The following is a 22888-nucleotide window of genomic DNA, read 5'->3' on the forward strand; positions in this document are numbered from 1 at the left end:
TATTAATTAATTTTAATTAAAATTTTGAGTATTAACTTTTTTATAATTTATTTTTGAATTAAAATTATCTTATTTTCATGATTTATTCTTATTTAGTTTTAATACTTAATTTTATTCCTCTTTTGTATTATCCTACTATAATTTTAATGTTAAGTAACGCACACATTATAAAATAAATTTAACTTATCAGCATATTATAAATTAACCACACATTTATATTAAATGTTGTATGTTGTATTAAATAAATGAAACATATACCTCAATTATCTTATAATTATTATTTTTAATATGTTAGTTAAGAATATTACATTTATATAATTGAAATTTAGAAATGCACACATTACATTAACAAAAAATAAAAATAAAAATGCACACATTACAGCATAAATTTAATTTATTAGAATATTATAAATTGACCATGCATTGTATTTAATAAATATAATATATATTTTAATTATCTTATCATTTTTACTTATAATGTATTAATTAAGTATGTAACCTTTTATATAATTAAAATTTACTTAGAAATTTTAACTAAATTTTTTAAATAAATTTAATATCAAAGAATATATATTCAAAATATGATTATTTTATTAAAGTTTAACATAAATTTATTTTATGAACATGTTATGAAATAGAAAAATAATTTTTTTATTTAATATATAAATTTATAAATGCATATAATATTTTATTTCTTATTTTAAGTTTTACACATATTTAAATATACTTTAACTTTCATAGTACTTTTATTTTGTTATTGAATAATATTTATCAAAAGTATTAAAACTTGTGATGAACATGCATTTGCAAAATTTAAATTTAGAAAAAGTAACTAAAAAAGAAAGTAATAAGAGTTGATAAGATAAAAATAAATGAGATATTGTAAAAGAGATAAACTTTATTAAATTTTTAAACACATTTTTGAAAAAGAAAAAAATATAACTTTTTATTGCATAAAAGGAAGTAAAAATTTTAAAAATATTTCTACGAACATTTAATTTTACCTGAGACTCTTTCATTTTATTTTCATATCATTTAATTTAATTCAATTTAATTTTATTTAATTTCACATTATGTATTTTATTTTTTCTCAAAACTATTTAATTTTCTCTATGAAATTTTACATAATTTTATTTGTATTTTATATTCTAATTTATTTTATTTATTTTTCTTTAACTTATATAATTTTAATGCAATGTTTGCATTTATTTTTCATGAATAGTTTTCCTCGATTAAAACTGATGAATAAATTTATTTATTCTAAAAAAGTTATAATAAAAAAGGGTAAGAAGTTATCAAATTTACTTCACATATTTTTACTTTTACTTTTTTTTAGTATATTATTTATTTATTCCACCTCGTATTTATTTTATTTGATTTGTTATAAATTTTTTGAGTTGTTTACATTTTTATTAGTTATTATTTTTTTATCACCTAAATATTTAAAATATATCAGTGTTTATGATTAGCACAGAGAAATATTATAAACAAATAACAATTTTAAAATAATCATTACTTATATTATAAATATTTTTTTAATAGGTAAAACATTAATAGAGTTACTCTTTTTCAATTTGTCACTGTGGATAGTAGGGGACTCAAGGGTGTGAATACAAAAAAAGAAATCAATATTTTAAATTGAATTACTAAACCGCTGCTTAATTAACAAAACCGAAATTCAGCTGAAAAAAAAAAAAAAGAGTCAAAAACCCTAAACCCTGAAGCGAGATTGTGGTGGGAAGCTTAGGAGAGTGCAGAAAATGTGTAGCCTTCAACCTGAGGTTGTGGCCAACCGTGGCTACGAGCTCCGTCTCATTCGCTGCACCCTCAATCCTTCGCCGCCGTCGGATCCCAGTCATGAACGTGAACCGTTGGATGGCCTCATCAAGGACCTCTTGAATTCCATCGAGTGTGGCAACTACGTGGAAGCACTCACCTCCCAACCCTCTTCCTCACTCGTTTTCCGACTCGGCCATGACTCGCCGCCCCTCGACACCGCCGAGCGCTTCTACTCCGAGTTGGTTGACCGCGCCGAGTCCTTTATCGGAGATGCTTCCCCTAACGCCGGCGAACAAGCTCGCAGGGCGATACTCGTCATGTGCATCGCCGTCGCTGCATTTCTAGGGTTCACTCAATGTAACTTCACCGGGTAAAATTTCGAATAACACTTACTCTTTGTGTTTATTGTTTTATTTTACTCTCAAAACGAAACCGTTTCTATTATAGGCCTTTGAAGGGGTCGGTGCTACCGAGATGTCCTTTGCCTGTGGATGGTGGTGACGAACGCGTAGAATGGGACAATTGGGCGCGCAATCAGCTTATGTCTGCTGGTTCCGACTTGCTTGGAAAGTTCTCGAATCTTCAGGTACTTGAGTCTTGCATTTAGATAGCGTTTGAAAGAGCTTATGGACAAACCTTATGGAAATAGCTTCGGGCCTTTTTAAACTTATCTCAACAAACTTATTGGTATAGTTTATAAGAATAAGTTTTATGATCAAGTTCATGACATAAGCCATCATGTGAAAAAATTTATTTAATTAAGCTGTTTACCCAAACAGACTCTTAATACTTAACAACTCAAGTATTTTGCTCCTTATAATTACACGTTGTTCCTTTCTTTTCTAGTATATAGTTTTTGCCAAGATGTTACTTGTGCGGATGAAAGATTTATCAATTGAGATTAGAAGCCTTTCTTGGTGGCTTGCGAGGGTTTTGCTTCTTCAACAGAGAATTTTGGATGAGCGGTCTTCTTCTTTGTTTGATCTCTTGCAAGTCTATATGGGGGAAGCTTTACGGAAATTTGACACTTCGGAACAAGTTCAGAGTTACTGGGATGCTGATTTACGTGATGGAGAGAGCTTGACGATTGTTTCTATGCTTCATGTAGAGGCTGGCATTATGGAATATGTTTATGGACGAGTTGACTCTTGCAGGTCAGTTACTGTAAACTATGAACCAATATTTGTGTGATAGTATGCTTCAAAATTGCTATCCTGTCTTGGTTTATTTCAGTCTGTATTAGTGCCTTTTTTTTTTTTGTTTACACATTGTTGTTGTTGTGATGCATGGATCACTTATACATGGATCAATCAGGACTTGTAATGTTATTTTTGGTGGTTCCTTTATTTTTCATGGTTAATCAATCTGTTACATAATTAAGTTTAGAAAGTGAAATTGAAACAGACTAAAACCTTTTTCACCAGGAAAGGGAGAGTTGGTTGGGGTATAAGATGTATTTCCCTATTCATGGGTTATGTGTGTATGCATTGCATAAACTGGCACATCTTTGCATTCCTCTTTTTATTTATGTTCTGTAAAAAATGATTACTAGATATTACGCTTGGCTTGTCATGTTCATATAGCCTTTCTTCTCCCAGTTTTTGGTGGCTTGATGGGCTTGATGAGATGTGTTTGATTAATTTAACAGCTGGAATTGCATTTTACTTTTTGCCTAGAACACAAGTTGTGACTAAACGTGATTGAGATCCCCATTCCCTATTTCTTGATTAGCTGTAAGGACTCACCTTGATGTCTAAAACTATGCGTTGGAAACATTATTTGCGCTTAAGTCGCACCAGGGTTGGTGCATGCGTGAGGACCTTATTTGTTGCTATGCTTTGGGGATAGGCCAATTTGGTGGTGATGCATGTGGTCGAGGGTGTTTGTCAGAAAAGTTGCTAGAACAATAACCAGTGGCGACAAATAGTGAGCAAAGAGGGGGAAATCCGAAAGCTAGAGGAGTACAATTTTCAAAAAATTTTTGGAGTAGGGAGCACCCCACTAGGTAATCATAGAATAGGGTTGCCTCTCGTTATGCCCTTGATACCATGTTGAGAAAGAAGAGGAATGAGAGACATAGAATCAATCTGTGAGTGTAAACTACACAGCAGAACATGTATTTATAGTAGAAATCATTAATACATGAATTAAATAATGAAATATACAGCTACCTAATTACTTAATTAGAAACATATTAACTTCCCTATTTATAGCATTACCATAATTACATATTTCCCCCTGTTACTACTTTTGATTCTATGTGGTATCTTTTTATGATGAAGCACCTTACCATATCAGGACACATTTTGAGTCAGCTGAGTTGGCAGCTGGGCTTCAGCTTTCAGTCACTGGGGTACTTGGTTTCCGTACTGTACATCAGGTAAACACTTGTAAACTGCATGACAACTTGTTTCATGAAACTTATCTTTTAATATGTAATTCTTGGACATAGGCAGAACCAAAGGCACAGATGGTACTTGTTACCAACACAAGTTCATCAAATAATGCGGATAACTGCCGCGTAATGGGTGCTGGCATCCAAACACATGATTCCAACAATGGTGAATATAACTGGCATCTGCATCAATGTGAAACCTCTGAAGCATCAGACATACTTAGAATACCAAAGTTGTTAGACAATGTGGATGACTCTAATACTAGAACACAAGCCAAGGAAAATGGTGCCTGTGATACTCCCAGTTTGTCAGCAACACAACAAGCTGTGATTCTGGCATATTGCACTCTAATTGAGAAGAGCTCCCGACATGATGAGTTGCAGCGTAAGTTGCCTGAATTTATACATCTGTTTATGATATGTATAGCATGTGCATACTTACGTATAAATCCCATTTCTTGTTAGGGCTCAAATGGGGCAGAGCCCACATTATGGAGGGTTTACACTAGAAGAAAGAAGAAATGTATAGGCAAAGAGGGTGATGTGGCAGAGAGAGAGTAAGTGGCTAAGGAGGGAGTCTGTTATAGTAGTGGGATTGGTATGTGAGAGGGTATCTTGTCTGAAAATTAAGAAATTAGTTATGGAGGGAGGGCATTAGCTCTCCGTAGGAGCATAGCTCTGGGCAGTACTACTCATTCTACTGATTTTTTCCTTTTTATATCAAGTAATATCTGCTTTCTTTTCCTCTTTTCCTTGTTTATTTTTACTGGTTTGCATCATTTCTGATATTCCAATTTTGAAACTACCTCTGCTACGTGATAAAGCGATCTCATAGCCTATATATGTTGCTCAGCTAAGTTTGAATAAGTGAAGAAAGTAAATTGGAATTGGATCGATTCAATAGAGATTTAGGTTCACCTATGCTCACATACTCAACTACTGTTCTCCTAATCCTAGGTTACTGTTGAAAATGTGCAATTGTATTTTCAATTAATGTTTCAAAATTCATTTGACTATTTTAAGGGCTTTACCATTGAGGGGTCTATTTCCCTATTTTTCTCCTTTTAATTAGAGCTATTTTTTAATTGTATTTTAAAATCCACTTATTTTCTGAAAGGGGGAAAGACAAAATCCCTATGAGCCAGTAAACAGTTCACTCAATTGCTGGCTTGTGACTTGATTTCAGGGTGGGATATGGCTCCTTACATTGAGGCAATTGATTCCCAGCATTTGTTTTACTTCACTGTAAGTAGACAAAAATCTACGTGTTTTAAAATGAGGTTTTCTGTACAATAATGATGTAAAGGATTATATGAGGCTGATAATTTTCTCTTTCCTGTTTTAGATACGGTGTTTAAGTGATATTTTGCGTATACGTTGGGAGTCATCCCGTACCCGAACTAAGGAGCGTGCCTTATTGATGATGGATAACTTGGTATGTGTTGTATTTTGGTTAGCATGTTAACGTGGGAAGTGTAAAAGTATTTTGTTTAACACCTCATTTTCTTGTATGCCTATTGTGACTAAAATATAGAATTGTGATTTTCGCACAAAAAAGCTTTTATAAGAATTATAACCCATTTGTGTTAATCGATGAAGCCCAGATATGGTAATTTTGCTAAATTATCTGTGTCGGACACGTATACGATATTGATACCTGTCGGATACATATCTAAAAGCTATCCAATTTTTTATTTTATTTTAGAAAATAAATTCCTGACCTGATATGGCTAGGATATGGCTCAATACATTTAGGTACAGCTTGGGTTAATCCATTTAACATAGTTCATATTGAAACGGTGAGTTTCAATTTTTCCCCAAGACCCCAATTGTTTGAGACATCATAGAAGTCTTCAACTAGAAACATCACTCATCTCATATGTCTAGGGCCTCTTACACAAATAGGAGTTGTGATTATCTTGGGTGTCGACTCTTGCAAAATTGGCTTAAAGCTTTTGCATGTAGTGACAGTTTTGGATCTTGCAAAAGTTGTTCATTTTTGGGTCAGAGGTTGGTGGCAATGGCTGGTGAGTACAGGTCTTCGTACACAACAGCAAATCTGAATCCCGTAGAGTACCTCTTCTTTAGACTTCAGATTCTTCCACTCTAGTAACCAGTGTTGTCTTCGTATGCAGCGATGGTTCTGAATCTCACAAAGTTCCTCTTTTCTAATTTTATCCTCGCACACTGTTATTCTAAGCATTTTATTACAACTGTACTAACTGGTAAGGGTCTTAAGTTTTAAGTTTTATTTTTTCCATTCATTTTACAGCAACATAGTAGAATATTAATTTTTACTTATTCTTGCATTTTTCAACAGCTGTGTTTGTTGAGCAAAAAAGGTTTTGGTGTTGAGTCTAATTTTAGAATTCCAAGTAAATTTGCTTCATTAGAACTTCAGGATGATCATGCTCTACTTTGGTTATTTGTCATTATAAAGGATAAGCTAGCAAATGAAGGAGGCAACAAGTTATGGAGTGGTCATTTTTGTAACAAAGTGGTCAAAAGTTCATTCTCAAGAGTGAAAGGACATTTACTTAGAATTTCTGGTGTTGGTGTTTCTATTTGTTCTAAAGTCACTGCTGAGTACTTGGTTGATTTAAAAGGAATTTGTGAAGAAGTTGAGAATAAAGTAAAACTTTAAAATATCGTACTACCTCCTGACAAATTGCCTTCAGTTCTAGTAACCTTATCCCAAAAAGAAGAAAAATACAAAGTGGTACAGTGGAAAAGCTTTTAATGTATAGGAAAGGAATCAACTTAGAGCAAAGATAGCAAGAATGTTTTATTCAGTTGGTTTGTCATTTCATCTTGCTAGAAATTCTTACTATGTTAGCTCTTATTCATTTGTTGCCAACCATAATCTTTGTGGTTTCCTTCCTCTTAGTTTTAGTGCTTTAGGAACTAGTCTTTTACAACAAGGGAGATCTCACATTGAAAGGTTGCTCCAACCTATAAAATCTTTATGGCTTATAAAAGAAGTTACAATAGTTGTTGATGAATGGACTAATGTTCAAAGAAGGCCGTTGATAAATTTCATGCTTGTAATTGAAGGAGGGCCAATATTTTTTAATGCTGTTGATGGTTCTAAGGAGAGTACAAGGACAAATACTACATGGCCAGCATAATAAAGGATATAATTAATGAGGTGGGGCCAAAAAATGTTGTTCAAGTGCTCATTTGTAAGTTAGTTGGGATGTTAATTGAAGGTGAGTTTCATCATGTGTTTTGGACCCTTCGTGTGGTTCATAATTTGAATCTAGCAATGAAAAACATATGTGCACCTAAAAGTATTGATGGTAATGAAAATGTTTCAAGGAGTGTCATTGGATCACAGTTGATGAAACATTGTTTATCAAGACTATCATAATGACTCATTCTATGAGATTAGCAAATTTTATTGAGTTTTATTCTCTTAAATTGCTTTTTGTTGCTGATACTGTTTTGCATCAATGGTTATGCTACAAAGATTGAAGTTGCTGAAACTTGCTTTGCAAAATATGGTCTTTAGTGATCAATGGAATAGTTATAGGGAAGATTATGTTGGGAAAGACGAGCATGTGAAAGAACTTGTTTTAAGTGATATATGATGGGATAAATTAGACTATATTCTTTCTTTCTTTCACAGGTCCTATTTACATGCTTAGAAATTGTGACATGGATGCTTCCACTCTTCATGTGGTCTATGAAATGTGGATTTCGATGATTAAAAAAGTGAAGACAATCATATATAGGCATGAGGAAAAAGAAGTAGATGAGGTTTCCAATTTTTATGATGTGGTTCATAATATACTGAATTTTAGGTGGAGCAAGAGTTGTACTCCACTTCATTGCTTGGTCTATTCATTGAACCCAAGGTGAATTTTATTTTAGTTGCTGCCTTTTGGACAATAAAAGTCATAGTATGACAATTCTTTTAATCATATATAGTTATTCTAGTGAAGAATGGCTTAGGGAAGCTCCAAATAGGGTTGAGAAAGGAACAAATGCCTAGAGAGATATTTTCCTAATGCTGAGAAAAGAAAGAAGCTTTTTGTTGAATTCTCAAATATCTCATCTTGTGCCGGTGACTTAACTTCTTTTGATTCAGTTAAAGATAGGTGGACATTGGACCCAAAATCTTTGTGGATCTTCTACTCCTTAACTTCAAAAGCTTGCCTTAAAGCTTCTTACACAGTCTTGTTCCTCATCTTGTGAGAGGAATTGGAGTAATTGGTGGATCTTCTACTCCTTTACTTTAAAAGCTTGCCTTAAAGCTTCTTGTACAGCCTTGTTCCTCATCTTGCTGTGAGAGGAATTGGAGTACATATTGTTTCATTCATTCTTTGAAGAGAACAAAAAAAATAGATCCAAAAAAAGGTAAGGATTTGGTTTATGTGCATTCCAACCTTTGTCGTTTGTCTAGTTGTTGGCTGTGGATAGGTGTATGTTGTTAAAGTTGATACAGATGGACATGTTGATCATCTTAAAGTTCGACTGGTTGCCATGGCAGCTATTAGACATTGGCCATTGCATCAACTAGACATCAAGAATGCATTCTTAGGAAGTAATCTTGATGAAGAAATATATATGGAGCAACTACCTGGTTTTGTTGCTTAGGGAGAGTTTGGCTTGGTTTGCAAGTTGAAGCAATCTCTTTCTAGCCTAAAACAATCTTTACGAGTTTGATTTGGAAAGTTTAGCACAGTAGTACAGAAGTTTGGCATGAAGTAGAGTGCAGTTGTTCATTTAGACTTTTATTGACATAATTCTATAGATAAATGTATTTATTTGATTGTTTGTGTGGATGATATAGTCATTACAGGTGATGATCATGATGAAGTATCTCAGTTGAAGAAACATTTGTGTAATCACTTTCAAACCAAAGACTTGGGGAAGCTAAAGTACTTTCTTGGTTTGGAAGCTAAAGTTGCGTATTTTTTGGAGGAAATCTCATATCTTGGAAGAGCAAAAAACAAGTAGTTTCTTGATCATGTGCTGAATCTGAATATTGTGCTATGGCTATGGTAACTTGTGAACTCATATGGGTGTAATAGTTACTTTGTGAGTTGAACTTCTACTTTGACCAAATGAAATTGTATAGTGACAACCAAGTTGCTTGCCATATTGTATAGAATCCAGTCTTTCATGAAAAAACTAAGCATATAGAGTTTCACTGCCATTTCATGAGGGAGAAGGTGTTGTCCAAGGATATTGCTTTGGAGTTTGTTAGTTCTAATGATCAATTAGTAGACATTCTCACCAAATTTCTTTGAGGTCCTCAAATAAAGTCTCTTTGTGGCAAGCTTGGTGGATATGATTCGTATGCTTTAGCTTGAGGGGGGATTGTTGGAGAATATATCTTTTTTAGGGAAATATATTAGACACTGTATTTATAGCGATTTGATACTAATTGATTTGTATATATTCTTTCCTTATTTCCTTCCGATTGTAATGTGAAATTACCATAATTAGTGGCTGTAATTATAATCAGTGTAGTTAGTATCGTAAGATTCACGATACGATGCAATACTAACGATTCGATTCTGTGGCTCAAGGATACAAATTGTATGGCAGAATCGATTTAACCTTTGAATCGTTGCTGCCTTGCTGGAATCACTTGAATCGTACATATCGGGCTGAATCGTGAATCTGAATGGTGGCACACGATTCCTTTGCAAACCGGGTAGCGCTCAAATCGAAGCGGTACGATTGTCGGCCGGCACTGCCGCCACATCGCGGGGCGTTTGGCACCGTGGTAGGTGTGGGTGTTCGTGGCCAAAACAGGGAGATGTTCACGATCTGGTGATTTGGGGGAATGAAATAAACCCTATTCTATTTTTTATAAAACGTACCTTTGGATTATTTTTTTAAGGGTAAAAATGTCATTTACCTTGTATAAAACGTGTTAATTTCATCTACTCCACCCTTTCCTCTCCGGGAAAAGTTCGACCTCTGCATAGCAGTTTCTCCCATTCTCACCGGCGCACCCATTCCATTTTGCCGGAGAAATCAGCTAGTTCGGAGGCTCACCTGCTCCATTTTGCTGGAGAAATCATCTTTTCTAGTGTCTCCTCTGTTTTTTGGTTCACTAGAGAAATTAGTTTTTCTGGCATATCTGTTTTTCTGTTCACTTGAAAAATCAGATTTTTCGGCATCTGTTCACTGCTTTCCTTTTCAAGATTTCTGGTATTCAAGATGTTTGGTGGTCCCCTTTGCCATTGCAACAATTTCTATATTTTGTTTGTTTTCTCCTTCTCTTTTTGTAGGTACATATTATATGACTTCAAAATGTTAAGATATTAGATGTTTTGATTTTTTTTACGTTACAATATTCTTATATTTATATTTTTATGTTTTAAATTATTGATCTTGAATCGATTCAAGATATGATTCGATTCACGATTCAAAAAATAGGTCTTACGATTCACAACTTGAATCCCGATTTAACTACTTGATTATAATATATAATGTCGCAGTGGCTGAGGAATCTTCCTTAAGCAATTCCATAATCAATGCATCCATATTTACAATTACTTCAATATCAAATTATACATTGCAGTTTTTCTATATCCTTAAAACTATACAGTTTATTTTGTTTTTAAATCTAGCTGCAACATATGAGTTGTTTGATTTCTTTATTGTGTATGATAAAAATATACTTCTTTCTTTTTTTTGCAGGTTAAACGGATTTACGAATCTTCTCCACCGATGGCAGAAAGAATTGCTTTTAGTTATGCTGTTTATATGCCTAGTATTCCTGCATTAAGAAAGTAAAAACTTTTACTCTGTAGATTATAGAGACCATAACAATATTGGATCCCCCCTCCACACCCCAAAAAAAAAAGATGTACAAGAATTCAAGTCTTTTTGTGTTTTAGGTTCACAAAATCAGATGACTCTGACTCTCTTATCACTTTTTTCCTTCCAATTCCAGGGAATATGGGTTACTTTTGGTGCGGTGCGGTTTGATAGGGGAGGCAGTGAAGGAGTTTGAAGATTTAGAATTATGGGACAATCTTATATACTGCTACAGGTATAATAACATCTAAAATGAATAAACCAAATCAAATTTTCCCTCTTATTATTTACTCTACCTTTGACGTTTGATTGGTAAAACAGTTTGTTGGAGAAGAAAGCAACAGCTGTTGAACTCATCAGGAAATGTCTTTCAGAGAGACCAAATGACCCCAGGTTATGGTATGTTACTTGGCTACTCTTATTTTGTTTCTTAATCAAGTCGTGAGTACTTTTTAAAAACAACAGCTAGTCTGACTTATTTCTCCGGCTAGTTTCATTGTTACAATCCATTCTTGAGTTGATGTACTTGTGAATGATTTCTTGCTGAGTATGTTTAGGGATAACAACTAATAAACATGAGGAGGATAGGCTATCCAAATCTTTTATCATTTTAGTATTTATTATTTTCTATAAAAATATCTTACATTTACTACTGTTCCACTACGTTTTTATCTGATTCTTCTATGATGATATATTTTTTTATCATGTTCATTGGTAATACAGTTAAAGTTGGTAATGTTACAAGTGGTGTATGCTGTGAATGTGTTGGGTCTAGGCCAATTGGGCCTCTACTAAAACATACCAGAGAAGGAGGGGTAAAAAGGGAGGCTGTTAGGGAAGATTCTAACAGAATAACAAATTGAATGACGTGGAGGAGGGGGGGGGGGTGGGAGGGGGCTGAGGGAGAGATATAAGGTAGATTGATCAGAGGAGAGAAGGGAGGAATTATCTGGGAGGTCATTGGGTGTGGCTGCTGCCATAGGAAAGGTTCCATTTTGTCATTGTTAATTGGTTCTGTTATTTCATTCTCTGTTTGTACTATCAGGGAATTCCCTGAGGATTCTGTGTTAATTTCCTAAATACACTCAGTTCCTATCAGAATGTTCTTTATAAGACTAACTAATGAAGTTCAAATCTGAAGTAAATTTTCAATCCATCAGTTTTAGATTTCAAGATTCATGTTCATGACACCAACTTTAAGTCCAAAATCCCATGATCTCTTTAATCAAATTGTATAGATATATATGTATTTGTTTTCCATGAAATAAGGTTTATATGCTTATGAAATAATGTGTAAAATGGACAAATAATGAGACCGATATTAGGTTGTAAATTCAGCTCTGCAACTATGGTTGATAGTTACGTATATATGAAAGTGCCAAAACTGTTGCTCAAATTTGAATCCCACATGTAAATCTTTATGAAGTGTTCAAAGTTGTTATAAATGAGATGTAATGTGTATGAAAACAAAGTTGAATTCATGATAGTAATGAATAATATTGACAGAACTTGCAAGTGGTTGTGTGTTAACTAAGGTGCAAATGGACCAAGTGCCATTTTCAAACCACCAGTGGTGAAGTAAAACTTCGATAAAACACGGGAAACCTGTAAGTTACCCGAAGATAAAACAAAATAGGACACAAAATAGGAAAGAAATGTATTAAGAGTATGTTTGATTTAGTTTTTAAAAACAGTTTTTAGTTTTTAAAAATAAATTGTAGTATAAATTGTGAGACAGAGCAATGCAGTACCTATGAAGCAATGTGTCATTTTCTTTATATTCTATTGAGTACTGTTGTCCAAACCAAAGATTTGGTAATCTTGGAAGGAGTTGTGGAATCCCATATGGATTTGTCAAATGGGAACAATTATGGTTAGGAGAGTGAGCAAGAGTTGAAAAGATTTAGAAACACCAGATTCCATACTCTTGTCTGGATATGGTTCCTTGTAAGCTTGAAATAACTTACTGATTATATTTTTTCCTTGGTCATTTGATTGCGAAATCCTTTACTAGTTTGAGGTTTTCTGGAATTGATCACATTTTATTTCTAAAAACACATACTTACACTTGTTCTAATGGAATTGCTTGAGGATTGAAATAACTGCCATAACTGAGAGAAACATCGGCATTGCTGTTATGTTTAGTAAAATATTCTTCCCACAAAATCAGGTCTTTGGCATCAATCGCAAAACCTTTTGAATGATGTTGGATTCTTGAAGTAGGATTCTATGAAGAGAATATAAAATGTTATTTTCAAGAAGAAAATCATAACCTAGAGACCTACCATTGCTTCCTCCATGTCGTATTCCCCCAGAGTATTGATACTGATTGAATTAAGAATATGGGATGTAAGAAAAGGATTTATATTCTAGTTTTTGTGTGCTAATATCAATGGAAATATGGCTTTAACTTCAATCAGTAGTTTGGATTATATGTACAATTTTCAAGCCATTTATTTGTGGCAGAATCTTTGGTGTTCTAGTTGAAGACTGCCTATAATCTTTTGCAAACTTCATAACTATGGATTTTTGAAGGAGTACAGTTTTGCAAATTTCATAATATGTATTTTTGAAGAGTACAGACTTGGATTATGTACTTCCTGTCCTTTTTGTTAAGCCTAAAAATTTTCACTGGCAGCAATTCTTGTTATCTTATTTTATTTTTTCCGTTGACTTAGACTTTCAGTCAAGAACCAGGCATGACCGAAGAAGTGCAACTTACTATATATCTGATGTGAAAAATGAAATAGCAAGATTAGAGAAAATTATTTTGCATAATCTATTTAATTCATGCTAAAAGTTTTCTAGGTGCTCTCTGGGTGACACTACCACTAACGATGCATGCTATGAAAAAGCACTGGAAGTTTCCAACAATAAGTCTGCTAGAGCGAAGGTATGCCTGTGTATATATTCATGCTTGTATGTCTGCATGCATATCTCTGTGCAACTTCCTTCTATCATATTACAAAATTATAAAACATACATTCTTCTTAATTGATTTGTTTTTCTCCATTTAACAGCGTTCTCTGGCTCGCAGTGCATACAACAAAGGAGACTATGAGACATCTAAAATTTTGTGGTGTGTGATGTGTCCACATGCCTGAATCATTTCACTTTTATCATCATTGTCTTTGCCATTATTGCAGATATAACTTTTGGTGTTTTAATTGTAATATTGTTATTTGGTTTGATATGTTAAATTCAGGGAGTCTGCAATGTCAATGAACTCATTGTATCCAGATGGTTGGTTTGCACTTGGGGCTACTGCTTTGAAGGTGATTGTGTGATGTCCACCATGCTTGCTTATTATTTATTTGCTTTTTCCATCATTAGATTTGCAATAAAATATACAAATATTTTATCCAATAAAAGGGTGCAAATTCACCTTGTAAGGAAAGTCTGAATACCAATGACTAAATGTATTGGTGCTCTTTACAACATGGCAATGATCTATTAGTATTAGGCCAGCTTCGGTGAATTGAACAGGCATATGCATGAGTGTTTATAGGTAAAGGTTCGAAGTTCAGATAATTAATTTCTTGGACCCACTTCTGGAATTGTGCTTAGATTACCACCTGTGCAGCTGAGCAGCTGTGTACACTTCTGTAAGCATTTATATCTGGCATCACCTGATTGTTTGGTTTGATGGACACTGAATTTCCAATACCCAGTTCTACTATAGCTAATGTAGACTTGTCCCTCTGTATTTCACATTTTTGTTTTCTTAAGTACTTCAAACTAACGGGGAAAATTTTACAGGCTCGTGATATTCAAAAGGCTCTGGATGCATTTACTCGTGCTGTTCAACTTGATCCTGAAAATGGGGAAGCTTGGAATAACATTGCTTGCCTGTATGGAGTTCTTTCTTGTTGTATTAAAAAATAGGAAACAGCTTGGTCTTTTACAGTGTATTAACTTCTTTTCTTTGGAGTGTGTCTGAAGTTGGGCTACATAATAAGCATAAAGTCACCCCCCTAAAATATCACCCGATCCAATGCATGTTAGGTTTTAATTTGACATCTCCAGCTTATATTAGTTGTTGCTTAACAATTGAGGTGTCTCCTCTGGGCTACAAAAGTACCTTCATAGTTCATAGCTTTATACGAAATGGATTTAAATTGTCGTTACTTAAGGGTTTGACATTCTAATTATTCATTTTGCAAGCTTACCTTTTTATTATGGTATCACAGTTGAAAGCACAATTAATATAAACTATATCCAGACTTCCAGTCCATAATAATTAATAGTAACAATAATAAAGATAAGTCATTATGGGTTATTGAATTTTGGATTTAACTTTTAATTATTATGTTTTTACCTAACATGCAGGCATATGATCAAGAAAAAGAGCAAGGAGGCATTCATTTCATTTAAAGAAGCCTTGAAATTCAAGTTTCGTATTTATCCCTTTTATTAAACTTCCTTTTTGTCATAAATACAGGCTTATGCTTATGCATAGATGCACACATACATAATCATTTCAAGAAAACAAAGCTTGAAATTCAAGTATCGTAATTAACCCTCTCATGAAACATCCTTTGCAAGTTTGCATCAGAAATAGGGGCATATGCTTGTGCGCATAAATGCATTCATACATACAGTATATGTATTGCAAATTTCATTGATTAGAATAAATAGTAACACAAGGACATTTGGTGACAGGCGAAACAGCTGGCAACTATGGGAGAACTACAGCCATGTTGCTGTTGACGTTGGCAATATTAGTCAGGTATCAGCTGTTTTTGGTTTTCTTATTTTTTTTGTTGGTCAAAATAGTCAGTATACTGTACATATAGACATGGGTCTTCTATGTGACTTGAAGGAGTAGAATGAACAATGAGTGTATTTTCTGTGCAGTTCCATTCTCTTATATCCCGTCCGTCATCCCTAGGTTTTGTTTGGATTGATGGAAAGCGATGGATTGGAGGGGAATGGAATGGAATGACATTAATTGCCATTGGTTGGATTGTTTAAACTTGGAACAGAACCTAATGGAATGGTCCTTTCCATCCAATCTGCAGCCCTTATTTATGGGTATGTGATTGAGCTTACTTATTTTTCAAACTTCAAGCAATGGTTATCAGTTGATACCCAAACATAGCCGGAATGTTCTTTACACTTGAGAAAATTCCGCTACATGATTACTGGTATTAGGTATTTAATATTGGTTTGGAGAAAGGCCCTTACCCTTTATTTAAGCTTTTAAAAAATGATTTTTAAGATTGTGAAGAAAATAATTTCTTTAGTAGTTTTATAAAAGCTACCTATCAGCTTCTCAACCAAAGGAAAAACATATTTCTCTTTTACAGATTCTGATTTTTTAAAAGAATCTTTTCCAAACCATTAAGGAAATTGAGAAGTTATTTTTGTATAGAAAAAGTGTTTTTTGGTTAAGTAATTTTTAGGAAGATCTCCTAATTCTAAAAACTCTTACACTCAATCTAAGCCTTTCATTTAACTTTTATATATATATATATATATATATATATATACACGAGCATATATGTATATTGAGACAATGGGTGCTAAGTTACAAAGAAATAAAAATAAGAATTCTTCCAACAAGGAACAAAACAAAACAACCAAGGAAAAGGATAAAAGCAATGTAACGAAGCTTCTCAATTCCTTAATATACCTGTTATTGAAGCTCCATGTGAAAAGCGATGAGGTTTATGTCTAATAGGTGCCAAATGCCTACTGATATTCTAAATCTAGCGATGTACAAAAGAAACCTCCTTAAAAACTAGAGTTAACCAAATGCACCAAATTGTAGCATACACTGTAAATTTGGCCTTTAACACCAAAATCAGGAAAGCTTAACATTCACCAAAAATGCTGAAGGAGTGTTATAAGGAAACCGCAGCAGTACTCTGTTAGAACAGGTGAAGAACTGATTTTAGTTACAAACATATCAGGTGAAGGAAAATATGTCATTAGTATTAATTAAATTAAGTACGGCACTCCAGACTTGACTTTAGAAGGAGCTTTGGATTTCTACTTAGTAATTTTTCATGCAGACAAGAATTTCTATTCAAGAAATAAGTGATGAATTGTATGTGCTTAAAGAATCAAGGGACCAAATGCTATTATCTAGGTGAGAAATGTGTCTATAGACTCAGAGTCAAGGAGAGTCAAAAGGCATGAAAGGGAAGTTCCCTTACTGATGCAAACCAAAAAACAGAGTATAATATATATACTGAATGAAACAGGGAACCCTGACTGAATTGAGAAAGATAACAAAAACAAAGAAAAACAGATGGGAATGGGTACCCAATCTGCCTAGAGCCAAGCTCCTTAGAGTCACCTCACAAGAGAGGTCTCCTCTACCGAAATGATGATAATAAAAAACAGAATGATCCCCCTTCTCTCTTCAATCTGATACTAAATAACTGTAAAGATAAAAAAGACAAAATATCTCACTCCACGCCCCAAAATACCCCTTAACTAACAATCATGACCCAATCACCCTTCTAATGCCTTTTCCTCACGTAAACACGACCCCATCGTCCATGGTTGCCTCATGCACTAAAGGCTCGCTTGATTCACCTCCAATGGCTGTATCACTTACCCACAGGTCCTTCCATACCTTGAGGGAAAGCAACGAATTAGAGGCAGTAGAATAACCTTGAAAGATAAATTTCCAACGATTTAAGGGAAAGTTTGGTATCCAGTATTTGGATCTAAACAATAGGGGTTAATGCCCAAGAGTGTAAAGTTTCAGAGGAAAATGCCCAAGCCAAATGCTAGCTAGACTGCTAGAGCAATGCTCTTACTTCTTAGACACCGAATTTTCTAGATCCAAACCTGCTTCATCTTAGGACAACTGCACTGCTCCTAACTCACCCGGTGATCCTGTCTTGTATCCAAGATACCCAACCAATGAAATGAGACAATAAATAGAACTGAACACTTATGAAGCAAGCCTGAGTTCTAATTTTGATCGAGTCCACATTTATTATAATATACTTCAATCCATAAATAAGTGTGGTGAACAATTGTTAATGCAAAAAGTGGAGTGATATACAGTATGTATTGAATCTTTAGCAATTTAGCCATTTGTAGCTTTGCTTATTGTTGCACAGTAAACTTTAAATACTAGGCCTGTTTGGAACTTCAACTTAAGCAAAAATTGAGTTTCATTGCAGAAAATGATTTATTGATGTTTTTTTAATACCTAGAAAAAATGAGTTTACATGATGACAACATTCAGCGTGTGGAGGTCGCTAGCTGAGTTTACGGAAACTCAGCTACTTCAAATTATAAAATTGAAATAAACTCGTTTTATGTAGCCTCATTTATGAAAATATTGATTCTTTCCTTTAGTACTTAGACCTTGAAATGAAAATAATTTAAAATATTACAAATATATACTCAGTTTTAAATTCCAGTCTAATTGTATTGTAAAATACTGGCTTCATTTACATAGGTCATACAAGCATGATATTGGGTGCTTAATTAAGCACTTAAATTTGGTAAGCTTATTGAAGCTTATCATAATGGTTTATGACCCTCTATTAGTTCTTTTTATCTTATTTTGATAAGCTTGAAACCTATCAAAATAAGCTAAAAACAGCTTATGGAATGGTCATTACTCATAAGCCACTTTCACAATCTTAGCCAAACACCTTCAACTGATTACATGATAAGTTAAGCTTAAATAAGCTGTGCCCCATAATGTTGACATATAATGGAAAATAAAATAAATTTTGAAGGCCACAATTCAGCAATTAATTTATCTAACATGAAATAAAATTCAAGTTTGGTGTATTACAATTTAGTAAAGGCATCACATATTTTGGTTCATTTTTTGCTCATCTAGTTTGATAAACTCTTTTAGGCCCTGGAAGGTATCCGAATGGTTTTGGACATGACAGATAATAAGAGAGTAGATACTGAATTATTAGAAAGAATCACAAGGGAGGTGGAAAATCGGCTTCGAACAAGTAATTTGTCTCCTTTGACAACTAATAATAATCCTGAAACAGATCAAGTCTCCGTTTCTGGATCAGAAAATCAACAGCAATTATCTGGAGCATCTCTTGTAGGAACATCACGTGAAACTGAACAATTATTGTTGTTACTTGGAAAAGTTTTACAACAGGTACTTTCAAGATTCTTTTTTTTTTTATATGCCTTCTACTTAAATGAAGTGATTTATGAACAGTTCCCATTCCTCCAGTAATGTGGCTAAAGCGGTTTCTGTGCTTAATTGTAAATAGGATCAAACTGTCAGATGCCAGTGACAGACTGACAGTGTAATTCAATGATGTGTTTGCTCTGCAAGTTAAATATAGGTTTTGCTGGCTAAAGATATGCAAGTTACAGATGTCCAGGTTAACATTTAATACTGTGATACAGATAGTTAAGAGTGGGAGTGGATGCGGACCTGATGTCTGGGGCTTATATGCCAAATGGCACAGAATTAATGGAGATCTCATGATGTGTTCTGAAGCCCTCTTAAAGCAAGTTAGGTCACTCCAGGTATGTCTCAAAGTCCAGCACTTCTTAGATATCTTTATCTTAAAAATGGTATATATAATATAATATGTAGCATTTGTTTTTATCTTAATCTTTCTGTTGCGTCATACAATGTTTCTTTCATCATTAATTTTTGGACATTTTATTTTAGAAATAGAATATAATAATAAATATTGGTGTTAATTGAATTATGTGCTATACCAAACAAGAGTGAGGCTAGTAAACCTATGTTCCATATCCAAGATCTGTGCACTGCAGTTACATTTCTACAACCATAATATTTGGAAATTGTGCATTACACGTAGTGTTTTTGTTTATTGAGGTGGGGTTTTCTGCAGTAGAGTTTTAACAACATTGGGAGCACATCAATGATTTTATCTTTTGATTATCAAGAGCAATGGTCCCTGCCTCCCATGTTTAATGGAACTTCTTTCGATCGCAGTTGTTTTTCATTTTACATATGTGCAATTGTATTCTTTCAGGGATCTGATACGTGGAATGACCGAGATCGTTTCAAAAAGTTTGCAAAAGCATCTTTGGAACTTTGCCAGGTGTATGTGGAAATTTCCTCATCCACTGGTAGTATTAAACAATTGTTTACGGCTGAGATGCACTTGAAGAATGTCGTCAGACAGGCAAGATAATTATTGTAAAATGGGTTTTGCTATATCTTCTTATCCTCCAACTTTATAAAGTAGGTATTAGATGAAAAATTGAAAATGTGCATGTATTTATTATCTTGAAAATATAAAACACATTAATACTTTCTTTATTTAATAATTAGGAAGATTTATAGGGATGAAGGGTAGGAGGATTTAAATATATCTTGTTTAAATATCTTGTTAGCTTGTTTTGCTCATCCTGTAAAAGATTTTATAAACCATTACATTACTTGTATTCTCAGGCTCAGAGCTTCTCCGATACAGAAGAGTTCAGGGATCTTCAGGCTTGCTATGATGAAGTGAAAGTTAAACTGAACTCAATGCCTAGCTAAAATCTTGTTGAAGGTATTATTTGGATTTATTACGTAAGCTCTAACCTAAATATTCGATCTGGTGTCATTTTGTTGGGACTGAGCACACTGAACCTGCAGAGGCATATATTTATTTAGAATGGCTGTGACCTGTTTTCTCATCAGTAGGGAAGGTCAAGATGTTGCTTTCAGAATCCTGAATGTGGCAATATCACCAATTGGTGTTAAAGGACGTGCCTTGTATCATATCGTGTAAATTACATATTTTGAGCACTATCTAATTGAAGTGCAATTTTTGTCAAATTATATCATTTTGGAACATAGGTTATATTTCAATTATTTTATTTGAATTAGTTTGATTTGATTTGGTTTTAATTAACTCAGTTAAAATTATTATCAAATTAAATTAATTTACAACGTACCAAAAATGTTTAAATCACTTTAAACGTGTACGGTTTTGTTATTCAAATGTCACTTCAAATCACTTTAGGTTTTCTATCAAATTTTTTTAAGATTTTAAATTAATTTTCTAAAAAGCTTTCCCTTTTTTAATCCTTTTATTGATTTAAATTAATAGTTTTCTTTCGAATTTGTGGCATTGTTTTCCAACAAGAATGTATATTATTTTTAATGATAAAACTAAGGCACAAAATATACTGTTTTATCAAGGAACACAAACATTTAACAAATTGTATATTGGTTCTCTCGTAAATATAACTGACTTCTAGTTTTATACTTTACATGAATAATGCATTTTCAAACGAAATTCTTATTTTTGAAATATTCTATCTATAAATTAAACGGGCTTTAAATTATTAGATTCCAAAATAGCGTATTTAAGTCTGAAAGGCATTTTTGAATCTACTTATATTTATTATCTATATGTAAAATTAATTATACTTATTGTTAAATGTATTTATAATTAAATTTATTATTATTAGGATTTAGAATACTTAAATTTACGTCTATATGTGAAATTAATTACACTTATTTATTATTATATATTTATAATTATATTTTTATAATTATTAAAATTAAAATGTTTAGAGTCGTGTAATGTTAATAGTATAAATATTCTAATATTAAAAAAGAAATATTATATAAAACTTTAGTGATATGGATGGTTAAGACGTGTGTTTGTGCGTATTAACAACAAAAATTATAAATATATTATGAATTATATTTAATAAAATTTTATTAAAATTAATTTTAATATTTTACATCATTTAAGAATTTAAATTATAATTAAATTGTAATTATTACTTTAGAATTGTATTAAGAAAATTTTATTATAATAATTATATATAAAAATTTTACATTAAAAGGTTATACAATGTTAAAAATGAAAACAATAAATTAGATATAAATTACATTTAATAAAAATTTATTGAAATTAATAATATATGAAAAATAAAAAAAATTCATCATAAAATGTTAAAACCAAGAAAAAGTATTTATTAAAATTGTATAAAAATAACTTCGTAGAAATTAAATGAAACTTTTGAGTTGTCATTTTATTGAAAATAAAATTTTACATGACATTCTATTCAAATTTAAATGATAATGATTTAAATAGTCTCATTTGTTAATTTAATATATTCTATATTTAAAATGTACATTAAAAATTAAAATATATTTAAAATAAAAAATTATACATACATATAAAATTAATTTTTATATTGTATTTTATTAAATAATTTTTTAATATAAATAAATAAAATATAATTAAGATAAAAAGACAACTTTTATTACATTTCTTTTTATCTTTTGATATATTATTAAATAAGTCTTCATCTCTACCTATATAAATTTTAAACAACTTTTAATAATTTGTTATAGTTCTTTCTTTTTTAATTTTTTTTAATTTTATAGTCATGTCAATTTTTAAGAATTATTTATATAAATAAGTATGTAAATTTTGTATGTAAATATTTTTTATTTTATTTTAATAAATTATATAAAAATATTTTATTTTAATTTATTGAATAAACAGAAAATTGTATTATTTTTAAATATTATTATGTATTATATCTTTTTATCTGATTGAATTATACAAAATCTATCCATGTTTTATTAACTAATTCAACGTAAAATAGTAATTTTAGATTATATATAATTAAGTCCTGAAATTGACATATCATATATATGTTTATATTTTAAAATTTATAAGAAAAATATTTATAGATAAATTTTAAAAATAATTGAAAAAATAATAAAATCTCATGTCATAAATGTATTTATATATTTCTTTAAGAGATTTTAGACATTAATAACAAATAAATATAAATAATTGAAAATTAAAATTAAATAAATTTTAATTATTTTTGTAACAGTTACAATATATTTTTTAATTAAGCACAATTATTTATCAAAGAATATTTTGATTTTGGGTAATTCTAGGAGAAATAAAATAAGTAACAGTATGAAACAGTTATATTACTTTATTTGAATGAATAGTAGAAGAGAATTTATCTAAAGTTTTA

The 22888-nt window shown here is 32.0% G+C and overlaps 1 protein-coding gene across 7 annotated transcripts; it reads left to right on the top strand.

Moving 5' to 3' along the window:
* Nucleotides 1-1664: 1664 nt before the first annotated feature.
* LOC113855649 (tetratricopeptide repeat protein 27 homolog) lies at nt 1665-20766 on the top strand. 7 transcript variants are annotated; one of them, XM_027487282.1, is made up of 20 exons: nt 1665-2149; nt 2227-2365; nt 2626-2933; nt 4078-4159; nt 4232-4559; nt 5361-5419; nt 5520-5609; nt 10835-10926; nt 11091-11189; nt 11276-11353; nt 13763-13847; nt 13975-14033; nt 14160-14229; nt 14714-14805; nt 15284-15346; nt 15617-15683; nt 18792-19055; nt 19313-19435; nt 19915-20067; nt 20337-20766. In XM_027487282.1, the coding sequence occupies exons 1-20, from the start codon at nt 1761-1763 to the stop codon at nt 20424-20426; spliced, it is 2730 nt and encodes a 909-aa protein (XP_027343083.1). In that variant the 5' UTR covers nt 1665-1760; the 3' UTR covers nt 20427-20766. The 7 variants fall into 7 exon arrangements, 5 of the variants coding, with proteins under 5 accessions (XP_027343083.1, XP_027343088.1, XP_027343097.1 ...); XR_003502853.1 differs by having other exon boundaries at nt 1708-2149; nt 19174-19435; nt 20337-20752; XM_027487287.1 differs by having other exon boundaries at nt 1708-2149; nt 19915-20071; nt 20338-20661.
* The last annotated feature ends 2122 nt before the right edge of the window (nt 20767-22888 follow it).

This window comes from Abrus precatorius, unplaced genomic scaffold (assembly GCF_003935025.1).
Source record: "Abrus precatorius isolate BTA unplaced genomic scaffold, Abrus_2018 Scaffold1, whole genome shotgun sequence".
NCBI lineage: Eukaryota > Viridiplantae > Streptophyta > Magnoliopsida > Fabales > Fabaceae > Abrus > Abrus precatorius.

Bases quoted from the DNA above. Each gene is read 5' to 3' on its own strand.
- LOC113855649 (XM_027487287.1), top strand. From the start codon at position 1,761: ATGTGTAGCCTTCAACCTGAGGTTGTGGCCAACCGTGGCTACGAGCTC. The intron at 2,366-2,625 runs GTACTTGAGTCT...TTTCTTTTCTAG, and splicing joins GAAAGTTCTCGAATCTTCAG to TATATAGTTTTTGCCAAGAT. The intron at 14,230-14,713 runs GTGATTGTGTGA...AAAATTTTACAG, and splicing joins TTGGGGCTACTGCTTTGAAG to GCTCGTGATATTCAAAAGGC.